General features: G+C 36.1%; 1 protein-coding gene across 12 annotated transcripts in view; it reads right to left on the bottom strand.

The window, feature by feature from the left end:
* USP9X (ubiquitin specific peptidase 9 X-linked) overlaps window positions 1-12,445 on the bottom strand; it is a 167,241-nt gene that overhangs the window by 74,738 nt on the left and 80,058 nt on the right. For all 12 annotated transcript variants that reach the window (XM_070256585.1, XM_070256591.1, XM_070256588.1 and 9 more), the window contains 7 exons: window positions 11,462-11,577; window positions 11,003-11,254; window positions 10,792-10,930; window positions 8,700-8,852; window positions 7,683-7,787; window positions 3,644-3,850; window positions 1,589-1,725 (listed from right to left, as the gene is read on the bottom strand). In XM_070256585.1, coding sequence (XP_070112686.1) covers window positions 1,589-1,725; window positions 3,644-3,850; window positions 7,683-7,787; window positions 8,700-8,852; window positions 10,792-10,930; window positions 11,003-11,254; window positions 11,462-11,577 — 1,109 coding nt within the window. The remainder of the gene's footprint in view (window positions 1-1,588; window positions 1,726-3,643; window positions 3,851-7,682; window positions 7,788-8,699; window positions 8,853-10,791; window positions 10,931-11,002; window positions 11,255-11,461; window positions 11,578-12,445) is intronic.

Raw genomic sequence — 12,445 nt, 5'->3', positions numbered from 1 at the left:
CTCCAATTTCAAACCATGGGAGTCTACTTCAATGACTGCTATTTCCTCCTATACTACAGTAGTACCACAGCACTTGTATAAACTCACATGATTATTCCCAGAATTATAAAATAGAAACACCCCTTGCAAGATTAGCACTACAAAGATTATGCTTTAATTGCAGTGAAGAATTTAATCAAAGAAAATGCTTTCAGTAAAGCTTTATTTATTATCCATTAACGGCACATTCTGGGACACTTGGTTTGTAGCCAAGTTTGCCCAGAGATAGCACCAGAAAGGTATCTAGTCCCTTGCCAACCTGTTTTGCCACCTACAGGGACATCAATCAACTTTCATAGCCATGAGTACTCTTGTGGAGATGAAGCCACTGCTCCTTAGGAAGAGTATGTAAGCTACTGTGTCTATCTACAACAGATGAATTCACTTGAGAAAGGCCAAGAGGCACTATGTACAGCGGGCAAAACGCAATCAAAATACGTCCCTCAAATAAATGTTACTGTTAATAAGATATACGTCTGAATTTTCTCCACTGTTTATCCCTATAGCTTTTCTAATTTCATATTATTTATCCAGCTTTGGGAAAAAATGATACAAAGTTCAACTGTTAAAACCAAAGTATACACGAACTTTTCTACTTCTGCCTTAGGCATAAATCATAATAATCTAGAGCTGTAAAAGATCTTGGTAATCATTTAATTTTATACACAGAAAAATATATGTCTTCAGATTAGAGAATCTTTACAAGATGATACGACTGGTTACACACAAGAGTCATGCCCAGGAATCCTAACTCCACTGTTAATATTCTTTGCACTATACCTAGCTCTCTCTCTTCCTTATTCTTCCTTTGCATGTTATCAGTTGCAACTCTTATAACCAGAAAATACAAAGACAAATTATTCCGGTAACTAGAATTTGGCATGTAAGATAATGTATTCAAAGACAGCTATTTAACAGAAATTTAGCTAAAATAAATCAGAAAAACGTATTTTTATATCTTTCATAATTTAAACATACTTGCAGTCTAATCTCTGAAATTAAATTTAAAAATTAACTATTTTAAAAAAATAAGAAACAGGTTTATTTTACTTTGAAAGCTTCTGTAGTATGATGTTTTGAAGTTACTAAAATGTTAAATATTTCAGAGTGAGCCAATTAAGGAAACAATAAGGTCTATGAGAAATATATAATACGAGATAGAAAGGATGGCCACTGCACAAAGAGAAAACAAAGCAAGAAAGATAAAATGAAATGATAAATGAGATTAACAGATACAACACATGCCATGAAACTGTCCGTCATACTTGCTGGAAATAGAGATAATTGTGAACCAAGAACCTTTTGAAAGGCAGTATTATCATCTTGATTCTGATACTTCTCACTTAATTGTGGCTTATTTCCTCGTTAATAAAATCAGAGCTGTATATGATACAGGAATCTTCTTTCATCCACATTAACCCTTCTCTCAGCCTCCTGTCACCCCACTCTAATTTTCTTTTTTAAAATTTGCTTTTACAACTGATAATGTTGTTTCTTTTCAATAAAATACATCAATGAAAATATTGAAATTCTCTGTTAAAAGCCTTACCTCAAATTTTGAGGTGCTTCACCAAACAAACTACAGATTTCTCTGATTTGCTTCAGCGCGGGAATAACCCATTTGTCATTAGTACGAAGTTCTTCTATAAAGCGATCTATCCACTGGATCTTCTGTGTGTCACGGTCCTTAAACAAACAATTACACTGTTTTATATAGGTCAATACTCAAGAGAATCCCGCCTTCACAACTTATTTTGAGAATTACAAAATAGAGCTTTTCTTGTAAGGTTCGCATCACATACATTTTGCCATAAGCGCAATAAAAAGTTTAATAGTAATTAAAAAGAAAAAGCTGCTTTAAGTACCTTTGTATTTCACATTTACTACCAAAACTCCAAAAGCGTAAAATACTGTAATAAAAGCTCAACATGACCTGGACTCAGATATATCCACACAAAGGTATAGATCCTAAATATTAGGCACACAGAAGGTGGGCGTTTAGCTTTTATCCAATATTTTAAGAGACTCTATCACATAATAAAATTGAGCAATAACATACAACCCTAATTGTTACTCTATATAGGTTTTTTAGCACAGTGAGGAACATTGAAAATTTGTATTCTACCAAGAAAATAATGGTATGGCAAATAAGTTTAAAAAATTCAGCAAAAATCAAAATAAGGACATATCCACATACACAGAGGGAGAGAAAGGAATAGAAACAGTATAAGCAGTTAAAAAATAATGTTCTAAACTCAAAATTATCTCACATACGATATTTTACTTCTCTCCTCATTTACTTTACTCCTTCCCCTAAGTCAATAGTAATCAGAAATGCAGGTTTGTGTACCCAACAATTTTAAGTTTGAATTATTTGTGCATATGTATCTCTGTTCAATGAAATAATTTAAACACAAAGTTCTTATTACTATTTGATATACCAAATAGTTAATGAACTGTCACAAGCAAGTATAGGCAAAAAGGGAGTAGCATCTGAATCACATACACCTACGTGAGCTTCTTTTCTTTAACCTTACCTAAATTGCAGCTCACCAGTATAGCAAACAGGCTTAACAAGTGGGAAATCAGTTATTCAGCAACGTTCATTTTACCATGAGTTAAAAGATACACACTTGACAAATCAGAATGCAGGGGAGCTGCTGTGTGATTTGCTCACAGGAAAGGCAATAATGTTTTATTGTTTAGGAAATTCTACTAATTTTTCTTAACTTCCCTAAGAGCAAAGAAAACCTAACTTCTCTTACCTTTAAAGTCCTTAAACAGCTTTTTTTTTTTTAAAGATTTCATTTTTCCTTTTTCTCCCAAAGCCCACTGGTACATAGTTGTATATTGTAGTTGTAGGTCCTTCTAGTTGTGGCACCCAGGATGCTGCCACAACACGGCTTGACGAGCAGCGCCGTGTCTGCACCCAGGATCTGAACCAGCAAATCCCTGGGCCGCCGAAGTGGAGTGTGCGAACTTAACCACTAGGCCACGGGCCGGCCCCAGCTTTAGTATCTTAGGATCTATTTGAAACTGGTATTTCAGCAGCAAACATTTGACAGTACTACCACTACATAACCTGTTTTGTTTATATTGTCTTGCTCCCAAGGAGACTAAAATGCTTTTCAGATGATACACAAAACTTTGACATAGAGACCTAGGAAGAGGAAGGCAGACTTACATGAAGAAAATAATTTTCAAGTCACTTCAAAAACGACAATGTCAGAAAAACCTGGAACTATTCTGTATCTAAGCTATCCTAATTGTGAAGGGTCACAAAAAGTGAACAAAGCAGGGGCTGGCCCTGTGGCCGACTGGTTAAGTTTGCAAGCACCACTTCGATGGCCCAGGGTTTCGCCAGTTCGGATCCTGGGTGCGGACATGGCCCCGCTCATCAGGCCATGTTGAGGCGGCATCCCACATGCCACAACTAGAAGGACCCACAACTAAAACATACAACTATGTACTGGGGAGATTTGGGATAAAAAGCAAAAGAAACAAATAAACAACAACAACAACAAAAAGATTGGCAACAGCTGTTAGCTCAGGTGCCAATCTTTAAAAAAAAAAAAAAAAAGCAAACAAAGCAGCACACACTTACCTGGGAACAACTATAATCTAGTATTTTTATGTGGGCACTGAGAGCCAGGTCCATGATGTCTACAGGCACATCATCACTGTGGGCCAGGTTCCAGAGGAGGTTCAACACTTTGTGTGCCATCACACCATCTTTGTCATCTTCTGCAAGACGGCGTATCAGCTCAAGTAGTTTTTCACGTTGCTTTTTACTTGCATTTGTCCAACTGGCCTAGAAAAAATTTTTAAATGACATGAAAACATATTTATTTCTCACTGCTTAAAATAAGTGTCACTGGATTGGAAAAACAACATAGCTGAGCACACGATTATTTAAGTGATACCTGAGAGATAAGGCAAACTGCAGGAAACAGGAATCTCCATTTATAGTTAAATACCTCAGGATCAGGCTTTCTCAACCTTGGTACTACTGACATTTGGGCAGGAAAATTCTTTGTCGTGGGGGTCTGTCCCATGCATTGTAGGAAGTTTAGCAGCATCTCTGGCCTCTACCTAATGGAAGCCAGTAGCAACTCCTCCATCTAGCTGTGACAACCAAAAATGTCTCCAGATATTGCCAAATATCGGGAGGGGGGCACGGTGGCCACAGATCAACCCGTGTTGAAAACCACTGCCTTAGATTCAGTCTATTTGTGACTTTTAAGTTATCTTAAGAGATGATACAGACGATTAGATAGAGAACAATTTTCATAATAAATGAAAAAAGCTGCTTATAGAGCAACGCATATTACGCATTTGAAAACAAAAGTCTGTGGCAAGGTTTGCTATTAACCAAGAAAAATAATTTCTAACTGAGATAGAAATGATACAATGCTATTTAAATTTGGAAGATGAAATACTCATTTTAAACTCTAAAATGGAAAAAACCCTCTCTAAAATGCTATTTTTCAAAAAGCCCAGTTTATACAATTAGGGGGGAGAGGTATTTGCTAGTGGCATCTAGTGGGTAGAGGTCAGCATGCAATAAGGAAAACTATATGTTTAAAGTGGCTAATCAGTGTTTCTTAGAAAATAAACTGAAATCAAACTAGTGGCAAACAGTAGAAGGATGATTAATTACAGAAAATCCTTACAATGGAATTATTACACAGACGTTTGAAATAAATACAGGATGTCTTGGAAAATGACTTGAATGCATCCTTTCAATTCCTCCTAGCCGCTCAAAATTAGGAAAGGAATATGAAAACTACTAAGTGTATAAGACTGAAAGATTAAAATTAAGAAGATCTTAAAAAGAGAGCTAACCCAGCATTGCATGCCTCCTGAAGGAAGAGCACATCGAAACCTATAATGTATTCTAGCACAAGGAGGGGGAATTATATTCTACTTTTGACATACAAAAAGGCAACAATCAATCCACTTTCGTCAACAAATAAATTGCAAGGAAAGAAAAAGATAAAGGGGGAAACTACAGATTCGAAGAGACTTGAAACACATATGCAACCAGTTACAAAGTATGGATCCTGATGGAAACAAACATCAAAAATAAAGTATGATCTGAGACAACTGGAAGTTTTAACACTATCTGATGATATTATGGAATTATTCGCTTTTTAGGTATGACAATGCTATTGTGAATTTTTTGTGTACTCATCTCTAAGGGATATATAGTAAAATAATTACATATAAAAAGGAGAAATCAATTAAGAACATCTGTTCATCAAAAACCACTGTAAGGATGGGGCAGGCCCTACGGCCTACTGGTTAAGCTTGGCACGCTCCGCTTCAGTGGGCAACGACCTAGACCACGCATCAGTGGTCATACTGCAGTGGCAACCCACATACAAAACAGAGGTAGACTGGCACAGATGTTAGCTCAGCGTGAATCTTCTTCAAGCAAAAAAAGAGGAAGACTGGCAATAGATGTTAGCTCACGGCAAATCATTCTCAGTGAAAAAACAAAAGAGAAAACAAAAAACTACCATAAGGAGAATATAAAAGACAACCACAAAGTGGGAGAAATTATTTGCAACACCTGAACTGATAAGAACTAGCATTCAGAATATGTCAAGAATTCCTACGAATCAACAAGAAAAATACAAACAATCCGATAGCGAAAAATTAGGCAAAAGACTTGAATAAGGCTTTTCACACACACAAAAAAGAATACAAACATATGAAAAGATATTCAACCTCATAATGATCAAGGATATAAAAACCAATACCTCAATGACGTAACATTTCACACCAAGCAGACTGTCAAAAATCCAGAGTTCTGACAAAAACAAGTGTTGACAAGGATGTGAAACTCTTGGTGGGACCGCAAACTGGTGGGACCGCTCTGAAGAACCAAGACTTACTTAGAATTCAAACATTTAAAAACTAGACGAGGCACATACGTCAGCAAAGTCCAATCAACAAGTTTGAAATCATCTGGTTGCAGTCTATAAAGAACTGCAAAGTGACCTGGACTTCATGTTTCCTTTGACTTGGCTTTAGTAGAAAGAAGTTAAGGCGCATTCCATAAGAATTGCTTGATTTACCAACACTTCAAAAAATAGTGCTTGTTACCAAACAAGTGCTCAATAAACATCTGTTAAGCCAAAGGGGGGAAAAATAGATAAGAGATTTTTATATTTAGACTATGACTGCATTTAGACCATCCTTAAAAGAGGCGTGTTCAGCGAATGTAATGACAGTCCACCTCTTCTTTCTTTCTCCCATCATGGCAATCATTGGTCACGCACCACCATTTCAGAAGTCATCTCAAGATTAAAAGTGAATGGCAATTAACTTTAGCGCACCCATGATAACTGATTCTATTCTCTCCTCAGGTGCCTTTGAGGTACTTGAAACTGAATTTCTCCATAAGGCAGTGATTTACAACGTTAATGTGCTTAAGATTCATCTGAGAATCTGTCTTAAAAATACAGACTCCTAGGCCCCATATCTAGCAATGTGGATTTAATTAATCTGCGGTGGAAACCAATAATTGGTATTATTTTTTTTCTCCTATGGTGAAATACATATCAAGGAAGGTATAAATATATACATTATAGTGTGTAATGTAAACACCTGTGTAACTACTACCCAGGTCAAAAATAACACATGATAAGCAGCACTCCAGAAGCCAGCTGGGTCTATTCCTGCAGTTTATGTTAATGCAATCAAGGCATATGAATACTTGTGTGACTTCATTCCTTTCTTCAACCATGTATGTGGTTGAGTTGCTAGAATTTGCCTTCTCATTATCGTGAATTGTTTCATTATATGAACATTCCACAATTTATTGATCCACTCTACATAGCGATTTTTTGTTATTAAATAATTCCACTACAAATGCTGAACATGTATCCTGTTGCACGTGTGCAGCAGTTGCAGAAGTTTCCCTAGAGTATATATTCAGAAGTCAAACTGATGAGTCATGAGAATCTTACGCTTCTCCAGAAATACCAAACTATTTTCCAAAGAGGTTGTAGCAACTTGTGTTCCTACCAGCAGGCAGTAGAAATGTTATTTCTACACAACATACCTCTGTGATCTAATGCAAATTGTTAATGGAACACCTTATAAGGTCCTATTTTCTTAATCCACAAATTCACCAATCATTTGGCTTTTACAAACCCAATACCAGCAAGTGGAGAGAGACTACTACACGACATGACGGCACCAATGCAGGTGTGACTGCAGGGGCTCTCGGGCTACCTTATGAATTACATTTCCAATCTGCCTATGCATATCACCCCAGAATACCGAGGCCCTGCTCATCCCTTGCTGTCTCCTCCTCAGTTTCCATTGTAACTAATCATTCTTCCCCACAGTCCTACACTTCACCTGAACCTATAATAAAAATACAAACTGCTACAGGAAATAAGTCCAAATTGACAACCTGAGTTAAAAGAAAATCCTTGTTTATGAGGGCTACTATTACAAAAATGAACATCAAGTTCTCATTGGAAAAGAAAACAATGGCCAATTCCTTCACACTAGAGACTATTTAATGATTTCTATTTAAATATTTCTTGGCTAAGAGCTACTCACAGATCTAATGAATTAATTCTATTAAAAATGAAATGGTAATACTTTACTTTGTTAACTATTACCTTAAAGCAATCAAAAAGATGATCAAGTTGTTCAGGAGAAAAATCCCATGCCAGCTTTGCCAGTAGATCATGTACATTCTTCACAATGGCTTCATGTTTCCCTGCCTATTGAAAAGACAAAGAACATCATAGGATACTAGAATCTGAACAGCAGATAAGTAGTGTCTACTGCCTGCTGACAACTATTAAATTAATGAAGCATTCCCATCTCCTTCATCTTACGGTGTAACATAAGAAAACTAACATTTTACATGCTTCAGAACTGCCACCTAAAACCTGACAATTCAATTTCTTGATATACATGGTTAATGTATACCTTGGGAAGTGATGTGAACTTTATTAGTTTATTGAATTTAGTGTGCCAATTTTAACACTGCAAGAGGAGAAAAATAAAGCACACCAATGGTATTGTTTCAAAACTGGAATTTTAAACACTCAAAGGCAAAACTGAATGTTTTCTTGGTGGCTATATACTCAAAAAACAAAGCTTTGTAACCTAGAACTCCATACTTCCCGAGTGATCCATGAGCAGAAACTTGTCATTAAGATAATCAAAGGAATTATAAAGTTTCTAGCTGTGAAACCAAAAAGGTGACTGGCCTTCTGACAAGCTATGCATCCTTTACATCCCACAGTCTCGGCAAGGGATCTAGTGGGTTAGTGACTCTGCAGGCATTGGAGTTGTCTTCGTATTAAGTTTATGAAGAAATCAATTACAGATGTCTTATGCTCTTTCAATAGACATTCCTAACTATTTTACTGTTTACCTCTGATTTAAAACCATCTACAAACTGCCAACTTTTACCAAAAACATAGAGTAGATGATGAAATATTTTCATTTTTAAAATATTAGTGGCTATTTCAAAAAGATTCTTGGCAGGATTTCTGAAAACAAGCACCTAAACATACAAAAACTCAAACAATATAAGCCTTCATCCCATTTCACGACTACTATATTTCTTTGGCTTTTAGTATCTTTCTTTTACAAACCAAATACCACCAACTTAAATTGCTTACCTGTGCCGCCCAGATATTATCAAGATCTTGTAAGGTCAGAGCCTTTTCTTTGATGACAAAACGAAGAATCTTCTCCAGCTTTTCTACATATTGCGGTTGATGAAGACTATCTCGCAAGACTATGGATAAGATATTGTTCTGCTGGATCCATTCCTAAATAGAAGTCAAAAATTGTTTTCAAAGCAGAAACTACAACACAGCTTTTAGAAAAATAAAGTATTGTTCACACTTTTCAACAACATTAGTAGGAACTGAAAAGCACTCACAAAATACAATACACTCATGTAATATGCTTAGGTGTTTTAATACAAAATTAGGAAAAGATCACAGTAACTTCATGGAAATAGCTTCATTAAAAACAATTTAATTTTGCACATACAGAAATGCTTCCAGGAATTACAAACGGTGAAAGCATTAAAGATTCTACTCCAGCATTTACTCAGAAAAATATTACCTAAGCACAGCAATCACCACGGTTTAAACAGGGTGGGAACATGACCTATTTTAGAGTCTTTGGATTCCTTATACGAGTTTTGATTTGGGTGAAAAGGCTATTTTTTGCTTTTACTTATTAACCAATTACACTAGTATTGCTTATCCATTAGCTCCTGAATCTTCCAAACAATCCTAACGAGGGATGTATTATCCTGCTACAGAACGGTAAACAGGCTTGGAAGTATTGGAATTGGAACTGGAATCTGAATCAAGGCTGTATGCTTCCCACGTCTGTGTTTCTATAATACTATGCAATGTTGTTTGGCATTTATTTAATATCTATACCAATAGATATTACACTATAACTTATGATACAAAAAGGTAATAGTCCCCACTGTATGATTATACAGTATTCAAGCGAATGAGAATAAAAAGTATTTAGCACCAAAATGTGCTAGAAAAGTATACTTTTCAATTGTTAAAGGTACCTTTTTATTTCTAATCTGTTGCAGGCAGACATTTTTGTAAAATACACTAAAAACGTGACAATATAAAATTGCTCTGAAAGTTTCTAAACACTTAATGCTATTTCCTGTACTCATGTAGGACTGGCAACAGCTCAAGGACCAGAACCAGCCCTTGGAACACACTATGAGTAGCTCTGTGCTTGACTTCCCACAAGGTGGACAGGCGAATCACATACACAAAACCAAATGTCTACCACCTGACCCCTAATACGAGGCCAGTGTCTAGGCATCCTCCACATACTTCTGATGACATTCTAAGCACTGTCTCCCCTATGAAACCGAGGCCGCCTTCAGGGCAAGGACAGTTCTTTTACAGATGTCTCCCCAGTACTGTCAGACAGCAGGCACTAAAGTTACTCAACCAATATTTTTTAAGGGGCATACTTATTCATTTTAAAACTACAACATATACAAATGTCTATGGTAAATAAAGTTTCCTAAATTTTCAATGTCAAAATGATGCAACTTTAAGTGCAGTTCTTAAAATGATAAAACATTAATCCATGCAGATCTTATTCCAGTAATTATATATCCTAATTTAAAATCTTTTAAGTGGAATTGGTCAAATGAAAAATAGGCCACTTCATTTATTAGGTACTAGATACTACCCAATCTATTCCCAAGATCACCTTTATCTACTCCATTTCAACCAACTCCCCACAGCAAGCTAATAATTCCTTCAAACACCAACATTCAGATGTGCTATGCTACTACCAGTATCACCACCAAATAATAAACTATGTTACTACAAAAAATTCTTAGGGGGCCAGCCCCGTGGCCCAGTGGTTAAGTTCGCATGCTCCGCTGAAGCGGCCCAGGGTTTCGCCGGTTTGGATGCTGGGCATGGACATGGCACCACTCATCAGGCCACGCTGAGGCAGCGTCCTTCATGCCACAACTAGAAGGATTCACAAGTAAAATATACAACTATGTACTGAGGGGATTTGGGAGAAAAAGGAAAAATAAAATCTTAAAAAAATTCTTAGGATTAACAGAGTTGTAAATCAATCCAAACACCTCCCAATTTCATGGTTTTCTTTAAAATGTTAATATTGCTAACTTATGTAAAGCTATTCTAAATTTTGCCTTAGGTAGATTCTTATTCATGAAAGAAGAATCCACGGACTTACTGCCATTCGTTCAGCCGTGAGCCACTCCTCCTCCTCAGGGTTACCATGCCGATGAGTGTAGTACGAGACACTAGATATCACCTTGTTAACCTCATTCAGGGCGTTCATCTTCCCATTGAAAGAAGAAATTTGCAATAATCTAGAAGAGAAATTCAGAGTTAAGTATGATTCTAAATGTTCACATAATTATTTCAAGAGGTAAATATCTTACCTAAGTATCATTTTTAACCTAAATATTTCTAAATTTTTTACAGTTTCCTCTTGTCCTGGAACCCTTGAAGCCAAATTCTTCAAAGATTTAATAATCATTGAAAGGGCATCATTCTTGGCTTCATTCTTTGCTTCTTTTTTCAGTTCTTCATCAGTTAAGTTTTCTAAAAACTGTGGAACCATTTCTATTACTGGAAGAAAGTACTTTTTCACTGTATGAAGAGTGAGAAACTCATAGCACTGTCCAAATGGTCTGAAATAGGAAAGACAAAAAATTCTTGTAATACTCAATTTCTTAAAATCAACTAGGACTGAACTCAGATTATTAATATTACTTTAAAAAATCCAAGTTACCAATTAAAGAAGAAACCATGCTCGAAAAAAGAAACTCAATTTTTATTAAGCAATAAAGTAGCAATTTCTATAATGCACTTAAAATTCATTCTAAAACATAACTTACTTAATAAGAGCTGCAATTATTTGAACATTTAATGCTGATCCATTAATAAAACGATCATGCAAAATCTGGAACCCATTTAAAGTGCCGAATTTGTTGAGAAGATCCACTAGCCAACCCTGCAAAACAGTAAATGAAAAATGTTAACTTCCTGCTTTTAGGGGGGAAAACAAGTACTATCTGAAGTAAGTTCTTGATTGGAACATACTAGGAACAGGAAATTCATTACAAGAAAATTATTATGTAAACCCATCTTTGAAAAAAACACAAAACCAGTGCATATTCTTCACAGTAATCCTGTCTGCGACAGAGAAGATCAGCAGCAGTACAGATCAGATGGCTACGGCACAGCTGGCTGTTTATACCAATATAGCTGGTGAGCAGAAATGAGAAGCCATGCTTCTATTTCAGCAATCCCATCATTGTACAATATCTTCTGATTATCTAAAAATATGTTTTAAAAAATGTAAGGGAGTAAAAAAACTGTTTAAGAAAAGTAAGATATTTGGTAACCCAAGATAATGTTTGAATTCATTTTTTGTGGTAGTTTTAAATAACTAAAAATTCCATATAAATAATAGTCTTAAAGCCCAAGAGTGATCTATCCATTAAAAACTAACCCCTGGTATTCTATCTGTTGGTCCTAACTAGAATATGCTGCTTCATGCTTTCGCTGACTCACGTGAATGAACCCAGTTCTCATCGCAGAGGTGCGACGACAGAATAGTATGGACTGTCTTTCAATCTTTGCCCTAAGGAATAGCAGCATCTCGGAGACCAATGCAGCTGCGCTATGGAACGTTTCGTGTAGTGAAACGTACGCCTATATGTAAAAACTTAAAATGAATTAAAAGAGTATATGGATACAGTTGTCCCTCAGTATCCATGGGGGACTGGTTCTAGGATCCTCCCTCCCCCGCAGACACCCAAGTCCAAGGATGCTCAAGTCCCTAACATAAAATGGCATGGTATTTGCATGTAACCAAC

This window comes from Equus caballus, chromosome X, assembly GCF_041296265.1.
Source record: "Equus caballus isolate H_3958 breed thoroughbred chromosome X, TB-T2T, whole genome shotgun sequence".
In the NCBI taxonomy this organism is placed as follows: domain Eukaryota; kingdom Metazoa; phylum Chordata; class Mammalia; order Perissodactyla; family Equidae; genus Equus; species Equus caballus.
Note: the sequence above shows the minus strand (reverse complement) of the source record. Positions and strands in the feature narration are given on the sequence as shown.